The following is a 21,947-nucleotide window of genomic DNA, read 5'->3' as shown; positions in this document are numbered from 1 at the left end:
TATATTTACACTGAAGGAGCATTCCTCACTTGGGTTGTAGTAGTGGGGGCGCGGTTCAGCGTGCACCCATCTATGAGAAGGCATACGTACACCCGTGTTGCTCCAGAACAGAAGCAGATAAAAAAAAAAGGTGCAGCGTGTCATCTGGCGGACAAAAAAGTGTATAAGAAAATATAACATGGTGCTAGACACCAGCGTATACATAACTCCTGATGTGGCACCCCAATTTAGTGCCCCCTTTTGTCCCCCTTGTTAAAACTTTTCAATACAACTTTATATTTATCTGAACTGATGTCACTCTTAACCATGTCACTTTTGTGATCCCTACTGGCCTTGTATCTTCTGGACTTCTTTTTCCTCTTGGCCAAATTGGTAGAACGAACTGTTGAGGAGTTCTTTTCAGCCTTTTGTGCTTTTAATTTTTTAAACTTCCTTAAATTATCGGTATATTTTAATTTCCATTTTAGCAATTTTTCTGAATCCTTTATCGCAAGGGTACTTAAACTTAGTAAGGAAGAACCCAAATTATTCATGTACGAATTCGCTGAGTCTTCATCAGAGTTATAATCATACGTTGCCCATTTGAATGCACTTTGTGTTAATGACTCATGAGGGTTCCCTCTTAGTATACGTTTTGCAATGCGCTTAAGATACTTTTTACTCTTTCGTAATCCTGTGTTGTAATTATCATTTGATGTGCTGATATTCGACCCTAGGATGTCTTTCAGGGTAACTTTATCATACTTCCAATACTGCTCTATGGCTACATTTCCTAAGGGCTGGAAATTCATGTACCATTTTTTTTTCCCTTTATAATGATAATTACTTAATAAGCTTGTTCGATTTTCAATTTTACTTAGATCTTCCTTTAAACTCTTTATGCGTAGTCTTCTAAAAATACGGCGCCTGAATTTCACCAATTTTTTTTTCATGTCGAAGCGGTAGTCCAGTCCGCTTATATTCCGCTCTTGCGGGTAATTACATGGGCAGTAATTTTTGAAATTCATTTTTGTTAAGCTTTTGCAGTGTACTCGGGGGGGAACGAACTACAATAAAGGTTTAGATACTTAAGGGATGACCAATGGGGAATATTCTACCCCATTCGAAGGGTCTTCTTAAAGGGGTACGCGTTTATTTGTCGTCTATTCGAACGATGTAACTGAAGAGGAGTCCATAGCGGGGGAGGGGAAATAACTGCATATGAATGTATAAAACCGTGAGTACTTTTGTAGACGCCTTCGGATAGACAACTTTGAACAGCGCAATATGTACCCTTATCTGATAGTACCACAGGGACAATGAAACTTTTGCTACTCGTCTTTTTAATCAAATGTGTGTTACGCAATTTGGGGAGGGGTCTATAAAAATGATTGATTCACTTCCCGATATGATTTTCTCTTCCGTCCGTTTGAAGTGGCAAATGAGCCATTTACATGCTTGTGAAGGATGGACTGCTCCGTGGGGGAAGAAGGATATGTTACGTGGTTGAATAAATGGGCGTATATACCAATGTACGGGATAACGCATAAAATAGTGGATTCCCTTCTTCTGCTGATTCCTCTTCAGTACATTATTCACTGCGACGAATTCTTCGCCTTTTGCCGTGCGATCCAATTTGATTTCCCCCAATGAACATGCCAGGAAGAGGGGTCAATTAACTCACAAACGACTTAGCACGTTCGGTATGTGAGCAATCGGATGGGCTATTCAAATGGGTTAGGGAGAATACGTGGGTTCGTCGAAATTGTGATGCGGTTGAATTGTGCCATGCCGTCAATGGTTCTGATCGATTTGGCATGGTATGGTATATATGGTATGTTTCTTTTTTTTTTTTTTTTTTTTTTTTTTTGCACTTAACCCACATTTATTTCACGCTGCCGTTTAAGGACAGTACCCTTCGCATACATCACGCTTTTTTCTTTTGCTTTCCCTTTTCGAACATGTTAAACTGCGCGAAATCTGGAAAAGCAACGATTATGTGCCCCTAATTAATCATGATACGTTGACGTATGCGCGTGCAGTGGTGCACATTTTGATGCACTTAAAAATGAGAAGAGTGCGTTTCTCTTTTTACATTTTACTTTGCTAATTCATTTTTTTTTTTTTTTTTTCCTGGCAAGAACGGAAAAATTGCGAAGAACGAGTTGTTCGAGTTTCTTCATCAGAGAGGTGAGGAGAAAATGCAATTCAGTTGACGGGTGAATTAGCAGTAGAAGGTTTGACCTGCGCTTTTGTGTGAGAGTATGTTAGGTTCACCTTGTTCGCTTGTCCGTTTTATTGGAAGTTCTCCGCGTCATTGACATTTTGTGTATATTTCGGTTTGTGTCCTTTTAGATACGTTGGTAGGTTACATAACTGTTCAGAGAAGTGGTGGTGTATACATATCCATGTGCCTATCTGCGTGCGCAGATTAAGAAAGCACACTGCATTCCCCGCCTTGAGGTGAAGATCCTTGCCTGTGCACATGAGCATGTGGAAGTGTTTTTATCTGTGCGTGTGCTAAACTGTAAACATAGTAATATACATACACATAAATATATGTACATATGCATATGTAGGGGTGGGGGGCTACAACTCCGGCGAACATGTGCATACACGTTGCCTATGCAACCTGCTTGGCAGAAGCAAAATAAATGATAACGAGATTGTCACTTTGACCACCCGCAATACTTCGAATTAGCTGCGAGGAAGCGCAAATGGAGAACTACGATAGACATATTTTTAGATGAAAATATATTATATACGGTGATTTATTTTTCCCCCTTTTTTTTTTTTCTTATATGGGCGAAATTGTTTATCCAATACAGAACTGTTCATCGTAAGGCAGATTATTTAACGCTTCAAAGAGTAAAAGAAGGAGAACAAATTATGGTACCTTCTATTCACACTCTCTAACGAAATGGTGAAAGGAATAAAGAAAAGTTTATACCTGCTGTTGGTGCTACTGCTGAGCTATACGTACGTACAAGCAGCGTACTTTTACGTGAAGGAAGGGGTCGATAAATGCTTCGTAGAGAGCGCCGCAAGCAATGTCATCATAACGTCGTCCTATGACAATTTTGGATTAAAAGGCAAGGATGCTTCTGCACACAAATGGAGTGCACCGAATATTTGGGCATTTGCCCATTTGTGCAAGCGCGAATTCGTTTAAAGGCTTATTTGTCTGCGCGCTCCTTTCCCCGTTAAAGAGCGTCCACGCGTACCGAAGCGCTAGGTTTAAAAAAGAAATGCCTCCCTTTTTTTTTTTTTCCTTATTGCAGAACTAAAATGCCTTATCGTTATAAAGAACCAGCAGGGAAAAGTCTTGTATTCCCATGAGACGTCTGAAATTAGTAAAGGTAAAGTCAATTCACCCCCTTTGCTCCATTCCATGGGCATATACATGATGACGCATAAATGCTGCGCAGATATGTCCATGCACACTAGACACGTGAATTCACCTTACGGATAAATACCCTCAGGCAAAGTATCCTACATGACGAAGAAGAATGGGCTGTATTATATTTGCATCTCTTGCCCGTCTTCCAACTGGTTTAAAAGCACGTCCATCAAATGGAGCCTATCCATAGAGGTTGGAGGGTCAGATGTGGATATCGAAAATGTTGCCAAAAAGTCCGAGCTGAGTGAGACATTATCTATTTTGCTGAATCTGAAAAAGAAATTCACCTCCATGAAGTTGCAGCAGATATATCAGAAGCAAATGGTAAGGAAGGGGAGTTACATTGTAGGCACCTGGTTCGACGTTTGCATCTAATAGGAGCGCCTTTCATTGCGCAAGTACGTACGTACGTATGTACACACGTAGACACGTGCATACTTATACCCTCGTGAATCCCCCCTGTAGGCGACGAACCTGTACGAACACAACAAATCGGTGCATAACAAGATGTTCTACTGTTATATACTCGAAATTATAATACTTGTGGCAATTACCGTTTATTCTATTGTGCATTTAAAAAATTACTTCAAGGCCCAAAAATTGATGTAGCGAGCGGGTTTGGCACGCCGTCAAATGTGCAGTGGACTTTTTCCAAGCGTCCCGATTTTTTGCCAGTCCCTTTTTGGTGTTAAAAATAGACGCGTATTTTTACACGCACTTTTTTCTGTGCAATTTTTTCTCACTTTTGGGGGCAATTTTCGTCTTTTTAATTTGCGACGCAAATACCCCTTTGGCTACCACACTTGCTGCAGGTTCGCAAGCTACGTAAAAACGTTATAAGATAATGTAAAATTTTTTGTATTAAAAAAAAAAAAAAAATTTTGTGCACATATAAACGTAGGTTTGTGCTTATTTAACAATTTTTAAAAAGGAGGAAGTCTTCTGTAAAAGACAACTGGGGTAAATGCGGGGCGAAGGAAAATGCCCCTTGGAGTATCTTTAAAATGTGCGCGCTTTTAAAAAGGGGAAGCGAAAAATATGAAGAGCGAAATGTGTACAGCAATATGCCAGGTGTTGTCATAATGGATACTTCCAAAAAAAAAAGGGGAGAAACGCGCAAAATGAAATAAAGTTGGAGCGGCTCAACACTTGTACACAATTTTGTCCTTCTTCACGTAGTAAATTGGCGCCCCGTCCATTTCGTTTAGGGAGTTGATAATTTTGCGCAATGTGCCGATGTCCAGTTTTGCCAGTTGGGGCATTTTGTGCTTGTTCCCAAGGATGATCTGCAAAAGGGGGGGATAGCGAAGAACAGGGGAAATGTGCCCAGTGTGTTCATGAATATATACATAAGTGCGTGCATAAGTGTGTGAATATTGTTGCGAAGATGCGCCGCTAGTTGATGGAGACGCATGTAGCGTACCAAGTCCAGGAGCTCCTCATCCCGCAAACCATCTCCGGGGTCATTCAAAGTGACGTTTTCCACTATGAGGCGTTCTATTTCTTTAATGTCCAAGGGTGCTGACTTTTCAGCTGTCTTCTGCGCATCGTCTATCATAAATGTTTCTCCATCGTTATCTTTGGTTGCACCTTTTCTCTTTTTCTTTTTATTTGCGGTTTCATTATTTTTTCCCTTTCTCTTCTTTGTTGCTTTTTTTTTAGCAGATTTGTTGCCCTTCTTGAAAAGTTTAATAACTTCCTCATCATCATCATCGTCGTCAACTTCACTTTCTTCCTCCTCGTCATCATCTGCCATCTCCTCTTCCTCTTCTTCCTCATCGTCTTGCTCCTCCTCCTCGAGGTCGTTAATTTCCTCCCCAAAGAGGGTGTACATTAGAAGCTTCTTAGCATAATTGACATCCACACTTGTGACATATCTGTTCAGTTTCAGTTTAGCGTGTGACGAAGCAATTCGAATGATTGCTTCCAACGTTCTGGGAGTAACCCCCTGGATAATTTTGTTGTGTGAATATTTGGCTGCCTTTTCTCTCAAATCTGCATACAACTCGGTGATAACTTCACACGCTTCGTCACTCACTTCTGGGTATGGTTTCCATCCATCAGTTCTCTGCTTTTCTTGATAGAAAATATTTTTAACATAATGCAAATATTTTTTAAAAAATGGGACGGTTAAAATTTCATGCTCAATTCCATTTTTGTCATAATAGATCATTTCGTCCCTGTTGGCAAAGATCGGCGTTTCGTATTCTTCATTTTCTTCATTGTTGTCATTATTTTTATTTACCTCTCGCTCATTGTAGACACTGATGTGTTGTGCCTTGGGGTTAATATCGTAGCTATCCGCTTGAATGACAAAATTTTTGTGATTATTTCTGTTTTCGCTCATAATTGGTTTTGCCTTTTCTGTGACATTTCGCAAAACCGAATCTGCAATTCGCTCATCGTCTTGCTCAGTTGCACTGTCTCTTACTAGAAATATGAGGTCAAAACGGGACAGTAGGGATGGTTCAAATTGTAGCTGTTGACCCATGTCCAGTGTATCATTCCAGCATCCATACAACGGATTGGCAGCTGCTAATACTGTACATCGTGCATTCAGTGTGGTATGAATTCCTGCTTTCGCAACGGTGACCGTTTGCTGTTCCATAACTTCGTGAATTGCTACTCTATCTGTGTGTTGCATTTTATCAAATTCGTCAATACAGACAACTCTTCTGTCCCCCATGACCATAGCACCTCCTTCGACTACTCTTTCGCCTGTATCTTGATCCGTAACGATGGCAGCTGTTAATCCAACTCCTGATGATCCCCTCCCTGTGGCCGAAACGGTTCCTGGCATGATACTCATAACGTAGCGTAATAGCTGTGATTTTCCACAACTTGGATCACCCACCAGCATAATGTGTATGTCTCCTCTGATGTGATGAGATGGTAATGCACGCTCTGTTCCACCTGCTAACATTAAAACAATCCCTTTCTTTACAATGTCTTGACCACATATAGATGGGGCGAACGAATGTCCCAGTACATCTATTGTATTTTCCTTCTTTGCAAAAGCGTGGAAATTTTTTTTATCCGCTTCTGATATGAACAAATTGGTATCATACGTTTCTTTATTTTTGACCAGCACATTGTTTGCAATTAGAAAGGATCTTCCTAATCCACTATTGGTACTGTTGGCTTGTCCACAGCTAGCTCGATAGACCCCCCAAACTCTTACTCTATCTCCACACTTGACAATATCACATAGATCGTCTTCCACGATTACTTCTACCCATCTGGGCATCTGTCCTGTTGGAGCATCTTCGGGCGTTTCTTGGATGACAAATTTTTGGTGATTTTTATATTTGCACAATCCTATTTCATGTCTATGCATAATTTTCCCCTCAGGATCTGAAACAGGTGGTCTTCCAGAATCTTTGGCTGTTTTATCAAAATCGGTAATGTCATAATGGGGTCTCAAATGGACAGTTTTTTCTTCGCTGCGTATATCTGCATTTATGTCATGTACTGCTTCTCCTATGTATACAGACTGTACCAGTTTCGGTTGGACAGTGGAACATTTGTTAACCACTCCTTCTACTGCCACTAGTTTGTTAATCATTGAGCTTTGCAACCCTCTTGGTGTTACATGGTGTCTACCTAGCCAACCGCAAATGCCAATTTTGGGGGGATCAATATCTATTTTGCTATCGTGCGATTTCCACAACTCTTTTATAGCTGCCTGGTACGCTGGAAGAGCCAAATAAGGTTCCTTTATTAAACACCTGGCAAGCAATTCAAATTCTTCATTGCCCGTTTGAAAATTGTTAATGTTACAAATTAACCTTTGGTGGATAATTATGTTGGGGATGTTCTTATCCTGCATTCTGTTATACTCGTCCGTTGCTTCTGCTCTCAGTTCCGTTATCTTCTGATGGATGTATTTATTTGTCTGAACAAATAAAAGGAATCCATCCAGCAGCTGCTTATACTTCTGCTGTGTGAAAACTACACTTTGTCTACCCGATTCGTACTCACTTATGATATTTTCATTTAACCTTTGTAATCTTCTTTCTCTGTTGTCTTTTTCAATACGCATCGAACTGTCCAGAATTGACGAGTGGTTTATGGACGAGTCCATCAACGTGTAGTTCAGCTCAGAGTTCATCGTATGGTATTCCGACCTCGCCATCGGCGTACTGTTATTTTCTAGGCTCATTCGATCCATGGTTTGGGAAAAGGAGAAACTGATTCAACGGAGGTGTGTGGGTATGTAATCTCCCAGGGGGGGTACGTGTGTGCGCGTGTGCACGTGTACGTAGTGGGTGGGAAATATATAATTATGTGTGCATTCGCGTGGATGCGAGGATCTGGTGAGTTACGCCCACAGGATGCTTCTTTCTTGAAAATGATTCCTTGTGACTCCCTTTAGCTCTTTAAGGAGAAATGATTTGCACACGCGTAAGTAAGGAAGAAGCAAAAGTAGTGATGAAAAAAATTAACATTTTTCTTGGCAAGGAAAGATGCTATGTTCACACGTATAAGTGCATTTGTACTTACATTCAGCGCGTTTTATTTAGCAAATGGGGAGAAAATTGCCGCAATAAAATAAGCCAGTGTAAGTCAAATGGAGAATTGCGACGATGGCTTAGAAATTAACACAACGCATATCACATTTTACACGCCGCGCGTTTGTACATTTGTTGTTGCAAATGTCGAAGCGCGTTCGATGTGTATGTAAATGTAAATATTTTTTTTTGCGTTCATCACAGATTAATGTGCAGCTTGCGGGAAAAACAAAAAAATAAAAAATTAAAGAATGAATGAAATAAATGACACGAGAAAGTGGTCAAAGAAGGGCGATGAAAGCTATGCAATGGGAGTTACCAGTGGAATGTACGCGAAACGAAATAAAAAATTACTCATTTTGCGAACTCAAAAAGGAATGTCTTAAAAAAAAAAAATTAATTCGCCAAGAAAGGTAGTTGAAAAGGCACGGCTTGTCTTGCTTGACCGCATTACGAGGGGATGTGTATATATGTGTATGCACAAGCGTGCATACGTATAGGTATATGTACAAATGTGCATTCCGCATGTGCGTCCTTTCTTAAAATTATTTTTGTTCACATGATGGAAGGAGAGAAGTGTTCTTAAGAGGAATGTATTTCCACAAACTGAATGGATGATACGAATTAAACGTTCAAATTTGCTTGAGCGGTTAGAAGGTTACACGGAAATTTTCCTCCAACTAGTAATCTCGTTACGCACAATTGTTTCGCGATTGCACTGAAGAGGAGCTTGAAAGAAGGCTCAGCTGGTTAATTTTTTCTGTTACCATTTTAACTGCTTTTTTTTTCTCTCTCTCATTTTAAAAAGGCAGTTCTAATTTTACATGGGATGTACTGCTTTGCGGGAGTGCTCGTCCCTCGAAGTTGGACCCCAAAATTGTCATGTCCCTGGTACATTGCATTCGAGCAATATGGTTGTGTAACAATCACGAGGAAAAGATTCGCCCGAAATGCAAAACGAGAATCGACTCTTAAAAGGGGTTATACATATCCCCCTCTCATTTTTAAGCACATTAGAAATTAAAAAAAAATTAAAGTTTTCAAAGTTCGTAGTGTACATATGGGGGGGGGGATGGCAAAAGGAAAGATTTTAAATTAACGTATGGGGTGTTGAAGGGATAGGCGAAAGTAGAAGGTTCTTATATATTCATACATATTATACACATATATAAGTAGCTATTCAGATGTGCGTAGCTACAAACGCGCGCAAATGTTTTCCTCGATTTGCATTGGGGAAAATTTAAAACAAAGTGGACTGTTGATAAGTCTTTTATATTTTTTTCTCCGTAGTTACAAAGAAGTGTGGTTTGCGTACATTTTGTTCCACTCTCTTGCCACATTTTCTGCGTCACTTTTGTCCTGTTTAAAATGATCAGCTACCTTTGAGTCTAACGGATCATCGGGCTCGGGCGACGACAACAGAGCCTGGATACTCAGCAGTACTGTTCGTATTTGCAGTGCCGGGCTCCACTTATCTTTTAGTATGTCGAGACATATTCGACCCAATTTATCCTGTAATGGGATGTACACAGGTAGGTATAAGGAGCATACAAATATACAATGCGTAGTGAACGTGATAAAATGTGTATGATTCACGCGATACTGTCTCATTCGGATCAGTGATCAGGTGCATAAAATAAAAAAAAAAAAAAGAAACTGTTTTATTCACACAATTGAAAGTGCACACAAAATGGTACTGTCCCTTTTTGCTGGCTTTTTTCACTTCTCGCACTTACGATATTTGGGTGGTATATTTTTGTCAAGAACCGCACTTTGGGGGGCTCCATCGGGTATTGCTCGGGCAAAAAGAGTTCTAACTTGTAAGTTCCACCTATGGCGAATGTGTCATCATGGAGAGGGTGTGTGGATGTACAGATCCCACGTGCAACAGCACAGATAGGTGCAAAACAAGCTACGAGTATTGCACTGGAACGTATGTGCTGCAATTTTATGTAGGCGCAAACGAGGGGCGTCCGCTGCATCGTCATATAGACACACAGACACATGCGTGAACTGGTCCACCAATCATTAAACCGGTTGAGGATCATTTTTACGAAACAACTCCTTTTCCTATACCTTCGTATGGCGTTCCATCGGGTCCGTTTATTAAAATATCAAAGTGTCTGTAGTTCTCTGGCACGGGAGCTGCAACTATACCAGGTGCTGCACACATGTAGGGGTCATGGTTAAAAGGGGAAAAAAATTGGAAAAATTGTATTTAATGATAAAAAAGGGAGAGGGGGTGTTGCACGCTTTCATGTGCACATATCTATACACATGGGAGTCGATGCGAAACGTGCCACCAACGAGTGGTGAACAGGAGTTGGTATCTTTTAATTACGTGGTTCATTTGCTAAGTTCTGTGTTTCTTTCGTTATTCTTCTAGGTATTGACATATTCTACAGGTTTTATAATATTTAAGTGTGCAAAAAAAAAAAAAAAAAAAAAATGAAGGGGGAAAAACAAATGGAATGAAACTGGCAAAAAGTGTGAAAATTGCTTACTAACCAAATAGCAGATGATGAAATGTTTCCTTTACAAACAAGATATGTAAACCATTTAATTATGTTAAAAGGGGACATGCGCTATTGTTACCTCACTGTTATTGTTGCTGCTACTATTACTACTGTTTTTTTTTTTTTTTTTTTTTGAAGGCAATTCAAAATTCTGGGGTTTCTCTTCGCTATTTTTGCAATATGGGAAAATGTGGTATATAAAAACGGATACTACTACATTCGTATAATATGCATATATACATACAAATCCGTAACGTACGCATAAGCAGGTTATTATATGCATACGGTTCCACTTGTACACGTGATATGATATCAGCTACAGCGATTTTGTGCGCCATTCATTTTGATAAGATGTGCCATATAGTTTTAGAGGGTTTTCCTTTTTTTATTGTTTCTGCGTTGAAGTGTTTACTTTTTTACGATTTTTTTTTTTTTTTAACATACGTTTTTTATCATTTGCGGGATGGCAATTTTCTACGCACCGCGGCAATGGGGCGTTGCCTCTTTGGGCGCACTCCCATATACGCGCATATGCGCACATGACGAGGCGGGCGCGCATACAGGCACCTGCTTCGTTGCGACATGTTTTCGTCCAACAGCGTCCCCACGTTGTCGTACTCAGTGAACATTTTGTCGCCACTTGGCCACGTGTTTTATTCCCCCAACTGCACAGACGCACCACGTGATGAAAAACGAACTGTTGTATTTTCCAATACATTTCAACAATGTGCGCACGCTAAACTGTTTAACATTTAAGTACACATTGGTTCACCCTATTTTCATAATGACGGAACGGTTATAAAAACAGAAAAGGAAAGGGGGGAAATATGTCTATGCCACATTCGAATAAAATGATTTTTTTTTTTTTTTTTTTTTTTTTTGCGCACTTGTAAAGGAGCGGTCTCTGAATTGTATGAGGGTTTAAGTCTGATGCATCCACTTCGCGCAAATGCGCCTTTGCAACATTGCAACTTATTTTGTGTTTGCCTGCCATATTTAATTTTTTCAAAATCGCACAGAAATTATAACCGTTGCGAGTCTACACGCGCATGGCTACTTGTGTATCTCGTGGGGACCATCCGTGTGGGTGGACGCTTTTATACAGAATGCTGCCCATGAGAAGGTGCGTGTCTGCGACTTTGCGCCCATCACTGACGAAAGGGCATATGCGCATTTGGTGAGGTATCTCCAGGTGCAAACATAACAACGCGGAAAAATGACAGTAGCTATTATTCATAAAATTAAAAACGTTAAAAAAAAAAAAAAAAAAAAAAAAGCTAAGGGGAGAAAATACGTTTAACATTTTACACTTTCGCGTAAGAATCTTCGAAAAGATTTGCACATCGTGTAAAAGGTTAAAACTGCCTATCCTCGGAATGAACAAGCCGACCATACGAAACGCCCCAAAGGAAGCGGCAATAAATTAGTAAGCACATTTTTTGTTACAGTTTTAAAATGGCAAAGGTTACACAGGTTGGAAAGCAAATGCACACAATACAGGACGCGGTGATGAAGGACCACGCGTAGGATACACCTTAGGGGCACGTCCCATATATACACATAAAAATATATCGATCAGTTTCCATGCAAGTTCAACTCCTCCTGTGTGCATAATAGGGTCTTTCGCTTATAAAGAAGCAATATAGCTATGTTGAAATCACTGCACCCTCCACATAAATCAAGGGAAGAAAATTTATGCGTACTAACCTTATCATCATCCATCTTATACCACATGGAATCCTTTCCTTTTTTTTTATTACCAGTTAGTTCTTCTTTGTACGTATTGCTATCTGCGCCTATGGAGCTCCTCATTTTTTTCCAGGCAATGTAATGACCACTTTCTTCATTTCTGCCCTTGTGTGTGATTATTGAAATAAGTTCATATTCCCCCATGGGGATTTCCGTTAAATCTCCCGTTGGGCTGCTATCCTTATCATCCATCTGCTTTGCATCCATTGTCTCATCGCCCGTCACTCCGTTCGTATTATTGTTCAGGTTATTGTTGCTGCTATTGTTAACACTACTATCGTTCGCGTCTTCGTTTTTCTGTTCACTTATGGCAGTGCTACCTTCGGCACCCCCTCGAGCATTCAAGTCCGCTTCCTTCCTCTTCATAACAATATTTCGAGCTACCTTCAACTGACTCTTCAGTTCATCTGTGCAGAAATCATAAATGTCAAAGGTTTCTGGAAAACTGACCTTTCTGCATATTTTGGCAGTAACGACGGAAGTGGCATTATTCGACTCGGAAATCTTCTTCGATTCGAAACGTAAAAAGTGAACAATTAGATATGGCGGGAGGGAGTTCATTTCTGATTTTTTTTCAAACAGAGCATCTTCCTTACTATCCTCAGATCGCTGCTTTTGGATTTTTTCAATCAAGGATAGTCGTATTCCTTCATGCATGTGGTTCACAGGGGTGGTGTGTGTTCCCATGTAGCAAATCAGTTTATTGTGAAACTCTTCTGTGGTTTCTACTTCCTCCACTGCCGCTATAGTGGGTGCATTTTCACTTGGTGCGTTATCCCCTGAGGGGTTTTCCTTAGTTGGTTTCTCTCCCCCTGTAGCATCGTCCTCTATGCACTTAATCTTGCTGATCACCTTAAACGAAAACAACTTATCGCTAATTTTACACTCAGTATTATCATTCAATGACGTGAGAATGGCGTTCATGCATTCTTCTGCGTCTTGTTGCGCAAATTGTTTCGTCCTTAAATTTACGGTTCTAAATTTGGGAAATACATCCCTAAAGGATTTTAACAATTCCAGAGGGACATATGGCTCGGGGGATTTTCCAAACGTTTGAGAAAAGTGAATGTATGAATCGAATAAAATATCGTTGGTAGATTTCAATAAATGTTTTTCCTTTCTTTTTATGTTGCAGAGGAAAGCCCCTAAATCATCAAAAGAGGTTAAGAATTGCAATACTGCGTTGAAGTAGCAGGTGTTTCCTAAATTCACAATTCCCTGTTCTTCAAAAAGGATGTTTTCCTTTGCGTGTATTTTCTCTTTCTCTTCTTTGGAGAGATCCTCCACAAAAACTACATGAGATGGCTTTTCTATTAAAGTCTCTGCTGAACCTACTAGCATAATTTTGTCATTATTTTTTATGTTTAACGTGGATAAATCTGTGTCATCTTTGATGAGGCCTTTATACATCAGTTTTTGTTTTTCTGGCGGAACGTTGGTGAGAGTCCTGGTGGGGGAAGAAAAAAAGGGCATTTTGTTTGGGGGGTGAATGAGCACCACGCGAAAATACGAACGCGGATAGATTAGCAACAATGCGAAATACACCCCTTTGTGTGAATTAAATGGACATATTGCACAATGGATGTAAACAATTCCCTTCAAGTAAGACGTAATCCCAAAGCGTTTTACGTGTATGTGCACATACATGGAAGGAATCATTTGGGGGAAGGGGGCGGAAAATATAAATATAATTTCGGGTGTATCCATTTTTTCACATGTCTACATAAATATGTGCATATGCAGTTGGGGTAATGACGAAAAAAAAAAAAAAAAAAGAAAGATGCATTCCATTTAAATCATCTAATCCTTTTGAATTATGCTCATAAGTGTGCTATTTCGGTGGGGTTACATTGCTGTTTCGTCAAGTAGTATCGCTTCGTATGTGCAAACTTCATCACCAGTATGTTTACACATATGCACACTTTTTTTTTTTTTTCGTTATTACCAGAGAATCTCCTTGAATGTCAAGATCGACTTAGACGTGTCGAGTTGTAGATCGTTGTACACATGGCTCTTCCATTTTACGGTCACATTAACAATTGCCATTTTTGTTTGGGGGTGGACGGCTGTTTAGGTTTTCACCAAGTTTTGATAATACCAGCGGAATGTAATGTAACGAAAACAAAAGTATAGTGTGATAAAATTAAGTAGAAAATATGCTGGGGAATTGCAAAAAAATAAAAAAGGAAAAACTACTGAAGCGCAGCTTCTTAACAATATTAATCGGGTACTTATCCATTTATCGATTGACAATTAGAAGGTACTCAGATTGCGTTTCCCTTTGATAGTCAAGGAGTTAAACACAATAGGGGTTAAAAAAAAAAAAAAAAATGATGAAGTTCAGTGTGTTATTCATTGGAACATTCAAATGCTAGGTGTTATTTCTCTTTCTTCATTTTGTACAAAAGTGGAAACAAAATGAAGAGAAAACGTAACAACAATAGGGGGCCATAATGCATAATCGCGAGGAATAATTAAAGAAAAGGTCACATATTTTTTTGTGATAAATTTTGAACAAGCCAAACGTCCACATAAACCATGCGGAAAAAGCCGTCACAAAAAAAAAAAAAAAAAAAAAAAAAAAAAAAAGGATATTCACATAGGCATATGCTGCGGATAATATAGTGGTACGTAATTTAAAAAAAGGAAAAACACATTTACAGCGATACTGAAGCGCAACTAGTTGTAACTTCAATTTTGTTTACACCGTTGGTACATGTGCTAATCATACCATTTACATTTTTTTTTTTTGCAAAAAATGAATAGTTGAACGTTGGAATGTTTTTTTTCTTTTTTTTCATTGTTTCTATATACACAAAAAATTGTTTTAAGGAATAGTAGGCATATAACTAGCGCAGAAAGGAAAACAGCACCTCTGGGGGTTACTAACTTGGTCAGTTGAAAGAAAAATGATTTATGTAGCATGAAAAAAGGGCGCAGCGGTACGAATAGTGAGGAGGTTACAATTCGTGGGAAGGTAATGGGGGGAAGGGAAAAAGCCAAAAAGTTCACAAACGGAGAAAAGTATGAAAGAAAAGACGAAATCGCACGTTTTACATCGCGCCTACAGGGCAACAAGTAAAGGATGATGGGAATTACACCTACTATCAGGCTGAAGGGGGAGGGAAGGGAAGCCTACACCCCATATACCTGCGTACATAATACATATATATATACATCCGCGCGTGTGTATGGCTTTACATTCGCACAATGTTACTGCATTTTTAAATGCGGAAATTAACTGTTGGCAATCCGTTAAGGATTAAAATGCCTTATCTTTAAAGAGACTTAAAAAATTGTTAGCACTAGTGATACACACAAAAAAAAAAATTCCTTTTTTTTGCATTACTGCAAAAGGAAAAAAGACGCCTCTTTGCAACTCAGACAAATGGAAGGATTAAACATGGCGCTACGTGAAAGGCGCATTTAAGCAAAAGATAATTTCCGCAATACGGGGGTATACAGACAATAATGTACAACTGAATGGAACTAGCATGCTATCTTGTTCCACGAACAGGAAAAAAACGTTGCATTTTATGTGTCAACTACGGGGTGGAAATAGCAAGACAGGGTGGTCATACACGCATAAGGTGTACGCGTATCTGCAAACTGTGTTCTTCATCCCATGTGTCAGTATGCACACAGATGGGGATGTACCCACCCATGTACTGTGCCCCACGTGCGAACATCCAGTGCGATTTATCCCCTCCCCTTGCTAATCACAATGGGTTAATATTTCAGCACCATCTTGCTGCACCAGAATGGTGTGTTCCCATTGGGAGCAAAACGCATTGTCGTTGGTGCAGACGGTCCACTGATCCTTCCACGTATGAATTTTTGTGCTTCCCTCCGATAGGATTGGCTCGATAGTGAATATCTGTCCCTCTTGCATGTACTCATCTTCCGGATGGCCATTCGGATAATGGTGTTCAATCAAAGGGTACATGTGCATATTTCGGCCAATGAAATGTCCACAGAATTCTTGTATCACATTAAACCCATTTTTATGTGCATGCTCAGTTATGATTCGTCCAATTTCAGAGAATTTCTGACCATGTTTACACACAGAAATGGCTTTGTAAAGGCATTCTTTGCTGACATCCACTAACTTCTGGTGGCTCTTCGAGATTGTACCTATGCCTGTGGTCCCGGCGCAGTCTCCAAACACCCCATCGACATAGACTGTGCAGTCGTACGTTATGATGTCGCCGTCTTTTAGTTTCCTCATGTTGGGGATTCCGTGGCAGACCACTGTAGGGGGGGGAAATAAAGAAGAAATGACGATTGGTGAAGTTGCTTAGCCAAATTGGCACAATCGTTTATCCAGAATTGTTGCACACATCGCTGAAACAAATGTAATTTCCGCAAAGGGGGAGTACCTTCGTTCGGAGAGGCGCAAACCGTTTTCGGAAAGCCGTGGAAATTGATGCCAGCCGGGTAGGCACCGTTTTTTACGTAAAAATTGAAGGCCATTTTGTCTATATCGTCTGTTGTTACCCCTTCTTTTGAATTTTCTAAACAAAGCTTCAAACACTGGGCTGCAATTTTCGCAGCCACTTTCATTTTAGCGATACTTTCTTCATCCTTAATTTCGTACTCGATATTTGAATTTTTGACAAAGCCAGTTTCAGCGTAGGGGGGTCGGATGATGTGCCCAGGGACGCTTTGAATCGGCGTTACTTCGTATTTGCCTTTAAAGAGGAAAAAAATTGCATTCACTTTATGTGATCAGCTTGGTTTTAATTTTTGTGTGCAAATTGGGCGCCCATTTGGGGGGGGCCTAGTTTTTGCGGGTGGGGGGGCATTTTGGACAAATGAATTGGCGTATATTGTAACGCTGTGTAAAGAGCCATAGCTCGTTTTGTCCTTCCCAGAAGGAGGAGGAGCGATTGGGCACAAATATAACCCATGGCGTAGGTATCATAGCGTGGAATGGGCCAATTGGGATATGGCAAAAATGGTATGCAGTGAACAGTTCAAACATTGTAAAGATTAAATGTTCATGCCATTTGGCAACAAATCGTGGCGTCAAAATCGGATGAACTGCATTATTTCCACATGTTACAATGGGAACATTTTTTTAAACAAAAGATGTGAATGTCCATCACAAAGGATGGTGCCCATTTAGAAATTCACATTATGGGGCAAAGACAGATAAATTAGCAAAGGTGCGCAAAGGTTGGAGTTTTACAAAACAGGAACAAATATGACTTGTCCGAAGGTATAGCCGTTTCATTCGTTACGGGCGCATGTGCCCTTTACTACTTCCTCTTCCTGTGGAGAGGGCAGACACACTACACGCATAACAGGTACAGCCACGTGAACCTATACGTGTAACAGCGTACACATACGAAACTAAGGGGGTATGCCTCCGTAGGACGCTTTATCTACACTTATAATGCCCTTCGCAAGGGAGTTAAAAATTTTCTCCTCGCAAGACATTCTTATTTTATTGCCCCATTTTTTTTTAGTTACCATCCTGGAGTGTCGGCTGGAAGGAACTCTTCTCCGGAACCTTAATTTTGTTTATTTTTGGAGTTAAGACATGGGTATGGAAATTGGGATTCCTCTTTGGTAAGGCAGGTAAAAATTTACGCATGGTTAAGTTTCTTGTTAGCAGAGGAATGAATAAAAATGTACTTATATTTAGGCGAATTTTTCTCTCATTTTTTTCTTTTTTTTCCCTCCTATGTAAAATGATCAGATTATGTTGTTCAAGAGTGGAAGAGCAAAAAATACAAAACGAGCATAAATAGGTATAACGTCACATGTCTGGTTGTTGAGAAAATTACATTCGGTTTCTTTTTCTCTTTAAAGAAATCTACGAATGGGTTAAAAAAAAAATCATTCCATTTTGACGATCATGTTGCAACGAAACTGTGAGGATGAAGGACGAAAAAACGAGATAAATATATTATTTGTGATTTGTTAGAATCGTTAAATGGGCACTTTATTTTTGTACATAAAAAAAATAAATATGTAATATGTATATAAGTATACTACAATGCATTATACCTTTTTTCAATTCTTATACAAAACGGGGTTAAAAAAAAAAAAAACACATTTCCTTCTTCAATCCAACGGTGATTCTGCAGCAAAAAAGAGGTTACGGGGCACCCATAATATATATAATACTATATCCTATATAATACTTATGCGTATATATACGCGTATTACATACATTTTGTCCAGAACGAACGTTGCCGCTTTTTTCTTTCCATTCTTTTCTTCTAATAATAACGAAAAATAATTTTTTCCTTCTACAAGTGTACCATTTTATATTTAAAAAAAATAGAATTTCGAAAACAATCCTCTTAAACCTTTGCCATATAATGTACTTATAATTGTACAAACTTCAATACGCTAATCATAAGCTAGTAATGCTTTATGCAAATACAATTATTTAATTTAAAAAATTTCAGTTCTGTTAAACTGATACAAAACGTCAGTTAATTTTTTAATACAATTTACAAAGAAAATTTTTTTGCCATCATTTTGTCACAATTTTTCCTTTACCCGCTTTAATAACTTCCATCAGAGGACTGCTTCTTGATTCGCCTGGTTTATTGAAAAAAATATTCTTTCAATTCTTCGAAGAAAACGTTTTCGCTTCACCGCCTCCAAAATTTTTGTTCATTCTGTATAAGAATAACCATGCGTTAACGAGAATTGATATATGAACTTAAGCTGACTAAGTTTATCTACGGTGAGCGGATTTGTACCCTTGCTCATTAACGAATTGTTGGGTCACCAGAAAGTGGGGGAAGCGTCGATTTTTTTTTGAAAGTCACCTTAGAGGCTCCAAAAAGGAATTAACACAAACGCGCTTTGACTATAAATACCAGAACAAAAAATATATATGTATATATATATATGCGTAGTATCCTTCACGGTCGACCCCTTCAGTGTTAATATTATTTACCCTTTGAAGCATTTTGCCATTTTTTAAAACCCCTCACTGGTATTTGCCATAATACTGTTGTTACCATATGCACAGTCACAATTAGAGATCGTGTCGAAACGAAGGAAAAACGACAACCCTCAGTTGTACTCACAAAAAATTAGATACACGAAATAGGAGACACTTTGTCAGCAGTATCGAAGCGTATTCATATTCATCCTTTTCATAACAGCACAGCATATAGTAGTGTACCGTTACAGTACTTCTATAGTGTTGCAAATTAAAAGGCATGTACACAAGTCACTTATAAATTACTGAACAAACAGTCCATTCCACCACACCCAGTAATGTCTCAGCGAATACAAACCATATCAAAAAATAATCAGTTTTGTATAAACGTGCCCACGTTTTATTATGTTTTTAAAACCCAAAGATTTTTCAAACAAAAAAAGAAAGAAAAAATGTTCTAGCATAAAGTAATTCTTTATCATTTTTTTCACGGGTTCATTTTTTTTTGCATGGAGAAAATATAGTCAAAACATAAAAAGCTGACAAAGATATTAAGACTTTAAGTACAACAAAGTAGGGACCATTGCACACCATCATTATTTTTTGAGTAATTTTATGTTTTGTTCACCCGTGCGGGGAATATAGCAGAAAAGGCAACAAAACGGACAGGAAGAGGGCACAGGAGGACTTCGTTCATCTTTCAAGGTTACATCATTTGGAGAAAAAAAAACTGTGGCCATATCAAATATGCTTTAAGGAAAAACGCATTGCAGATTAGCATGTCTAATAGGGGACCTCAAGTGGGAGAAGAGGCGTATGTTAGCGTTGCCACAGGATTTTTTTTTTTTTTTTCAGCTTTTTTTTTTTTTTTTTATATTTCTACTCCATTTTATCACATCGGTTTTAGGTAGTTAACATTGTGTTATAGTTGAGTTGCCATCGTTCCGTTTTCTTGCCAGTCCATTGTTATAACGTTTTTTTTTTTTTTGTATTTTTTTGTATCTACCAAATAGGCTGTGCTAACCGTGTGCATTTATTCTTTATTACCGCATATGTACACGTATATATAGTCATATGCTTACATACCACGTGATTGCGTACCCGTGTATTGGCCCCACCGGTGTGCCCCCCTTATTGTGACGACTGTTTCGTTGCATTTGCCCAGGGATAGAGTGCCCCAATTGGGGTGCGTCTCTACTGCGTGTATATATATAGGTTCCACCTGGGGGAATAAGCGCCAGTATATCCGTATATCACTTTGTTTTGACGCTCGTTTGTTGTTAAATCCGTTTGCCATTTTGCTTACGGTTGTGCGTGGTGCATAGGTAAACGGGTATACAATGAGCGCCCGCTAACCTACTTGCACATCGGGCGGCAAGAAGGCATATATATAAGAAGACAAGGCGAAGCGACAAACGCATAACGCAGTAAACGCACAGAACTCAGACAACTGCACCTTACGAAGGCACACGCAGCTCGATCACCCCCTCCCGTTATCAAACACGCCGTTCTTTTAAATGAATGAATTTTGTGTATTAAGAAAAGATGAAGAGAAAATATATTTTGGGAATACCTCACAAGATTTTACAGGGTCAGATAAATCAACAAAAATATATACACAGGAAGAATCCAATAACGATGTAGAAATAACTTTTAACAACTTGGACGAAATCCATGAGGAGAGGGAATTAAATGAAGACATGATTTGTGTTTATGGAAAAGCATTTAAAGATGAAGAAGAAATAATAACTGGTGGAGGAGGGTACGACGCGGAAGGTAAGTGTGGCCAATTTTGTATCCTGAATGTTAATCAAGTGAATTTGAAGTCGATGCTACGTTTTATGGCTGAGTGTTGCTCATTCCTCTGCGCCGTAGGGCTTTGGGGAATTTTAGAAGACGTTTTACGTATACTGTCGGATGATGATCATTATGTGAAGCTTTACTATTATTTAATTTGTACCATTTTATTTACTTCCTTCACGTGCACTTTTAATTTGTACCTGTCGAAACGTGAACGGAAGAATGGCTACATGTGTGAGGACATGGAATGCCCTGCGTGATAAGGGAAACCCGAGTCGTACGCACAAAAATGAATTCAAACGGACGACAGAACGTGCACGTAGGTACCTATGTAGGTATATATGATTGTACCTTCCTATAGGTGCGCATGAGACTTCTATTTTGACCACAATTTTTAGATGATGTTCGCCGAATTAATTTTTTTTTAGCTCACGTTTTTTTAACAGCTGTACTGCGCGCAGCCCGTTTGTGATACCCTTGATACATTCACCATTCTTACATTTTCCTTTTTTTTTTTTTTTTTTATTGCCCAATTTGTTTATACGTATGGGCATACGTGAACTTATGCATATCTGATTATTTACGTGAATGAATGTACTTTAACATGAGGAGAGAAAAAGCCTTTCCGTAGGTGTAAAAAAATGTAAAAAATTAAACGTGGAACGCTGTGAGGCGGCAACGCGAAGTAAAGGAAGCGAACGTACCAAATCCTTCCCCCCAAGCGACTATTCCCAAGTGCGCATTCTTTAAAAACGAAGGAAGTCGTAGTGCGCATGCACAATGAAACGTGTTTAACAAAGGATGACGGCCGCGTTGAGTCATTTTTTGAAAATGCGCGAAATAAATCGTCGCACGAAGGGTTCTGTGCTTTATACGTTCAACTGTGTCTGCCAGAGGTATGCTTACAGGGGGAAATCTGACATTAGGGGGTGATACAAATGGCTAAAAAATATACAAAATTTTCGTAAAAATGTGCTTTTCCAAAGCCGGTGAACATGAAATAATTTCCACTTAAAACATAAATGTGAAAAGGGTGTCGCTTAATATTTTTGCTCTGCACCTTCAGGAAGTGTCCACTGTAA

The 21,947-nt window shown here is 39.2% G+C and overlaps 7 protein-coding genes across 7 annotated transcripts; 2 read left to right on the top strand and 5 right to left on the bottom strand.

Annotated features, from left to right (window-relative positions):
- Positions 1 to 227: 227 nt before the first annotated feature.
- On the bottom strand, positions 228 to 1,007 carry PCOAH_00028900 (Uncharacterized protein; the record flags this gene model as incomplete). Its single annotated transcript, XM_020059692.1, has 1 exon — positions 228 to 1,007. The coding sequence occupies one exon, from the start codon at positions 1,005 to 1,007 to the stop codon at positions 228 to 230; it is 780 nt and encodes a 259-aa protein (XP_019915483.1).
- Positions 1,008 to 2,899: 1,892 nt separating this feature from the next.
- Positions 2,900 to 3,988, top strand: PCOAH_00028890 (Transmembrane protein; the record flags this gene model as incomplete). The annotated part of the gene is made up of 4 exons (XM_020059691.1): positions 2,900 to 3,098; positions 3,261 to 3,338; positions 3,462 to 3,703; positions 3,845 to 3,988. The coding sequence occupies 4 exons, from the start codon at positions 2,900 to 2,902 to the stop codon at positions 3,986 to 3,988; spliced, it is 663 nt and encodes a 220-aa protein (XP_019915226.1).
- Positions 3,989 to 4,521: 533 nt separating this feature from the next.
- PCOAH_00028880 (Minichromosome maintenance protein 3) lies at positions 4,522 to 7,550 on the bottom strand (the record flags this gene model as incomplete). Its single annotated transcript, XM_020059690.1, has 2 exons — positions 4,522 to 4,665; positions 4,803 to 7,550. 2 exons carry the CDS (start codon positions 7,548 to 7,550, stop codon positions 4,522 to 4,524), a joined length of 2,892 nt encoding a protein of 963 aa, XP_019915510.1.
- A 1,620-nt stretch (positions 7,551 to 9,170) lies between these two features.
- PCOAH_00028870 (Ubiquitin-conjugating enzyme E2) lies at positions 9,171 to 10,503 on the bottom strand (the record flags this gene model as incomplete). Its single annotated transcript, XM_020059689.1, has 4 exons — positions 9,171 to 9,402; positions 9,627 to 9,721; positions 9,967 to 10,053; positions 10,232 to 10,503. The coding sequence occupies 4 exons, from the start codon at positions 10,284 to 10,286 to the stop codon at positions 9,181 to 9,183; spliced, it is 459 nt and encodes a 152-aa protein (XP_019915516.1).
- A 1,478-nt stretch (positions 10,504 to 11,981) lies between these two features.
- Positions 11,982 to 14,201, bottom strand: PCOAH_00028860 (Ubiquitin carboxyl-terminal hydrolase; the record flags this gene model as incomplete). Its single annotated transcript, XM_020059688.1, has 2 exons — positions 11,982 to 13,602; positions 14,101 to 14,201. The coding sequence occupies 2 exons, from the start codon at positions 14,199 to 14,201 to the stop codon at positions 11,982 to 11,984; spliced, it is 1,722 nt and encodes a 573-aa protein (XP_019915428.1).
- A 1,669-nt stretch (positions 14,202 to 15,870) lies between these two features.
- Positions 15,871 to 18,119, bottom strand: PCOAH_00028850 (Methionine aminopeptidase; the record flags this gene model as incomplete). Its single annotated transcript, XM_020059687.1, has 4 exons — positions 15,871 to 16,406; positions 16,535 to 16,846; positions 17,631 to 17,724; positions 17,924 to 18,119. 2 exons carry the CDS (start codon positions 16,716 to 16,718, stop codon positions 15,871 to 15,873), a joined length of 720 nt encoding a protein of 239 aa, XP_019915367.1.
- Positions 18,120 to 20,582: 2,463 nt separating this feature from the next.
- On the top strand, positions 20,583 to 21,125 carry PCOAH_00028840 (Uncharacterized protein; the record flags this gene model as incomplete). Its single annotated transcript, XM_020059686.1, has 2 exons — positions 20,583 to 20,841; positions 20,941 to 21,125. The coding sequence occupies 2 exons, from the start codon at positions 20,583 to 20,585 to the stop codon at positions 21,123 to 21,125; spliced, it is 444 nt and encodes a 147-aa protein (XP_019915270.1).
- Positions 21,126 to 21,947: the final 822 nt, after the last annotated feature.

The sequence above is a fragment of the Plasmodium coatneyi genome, chromosome 10, assembly GCF_001680005.1.
Source record: "Plasmodium coatneyi strain Hackeri chromosome 10, complete sequence".
Classification (NCBI taxonomy): domain Eukaryota; phylum Apicomplexa; class Aconoidasida; order Haemosporida; family Plasmodiidae; genus Plasmodium; species Plasmodium coatneyi.
The sequence above is the reverse complement of the archived record's forward strand: the minus strand, read 5'-3'. Positions and strand labels throughout refer to the sequence as shown.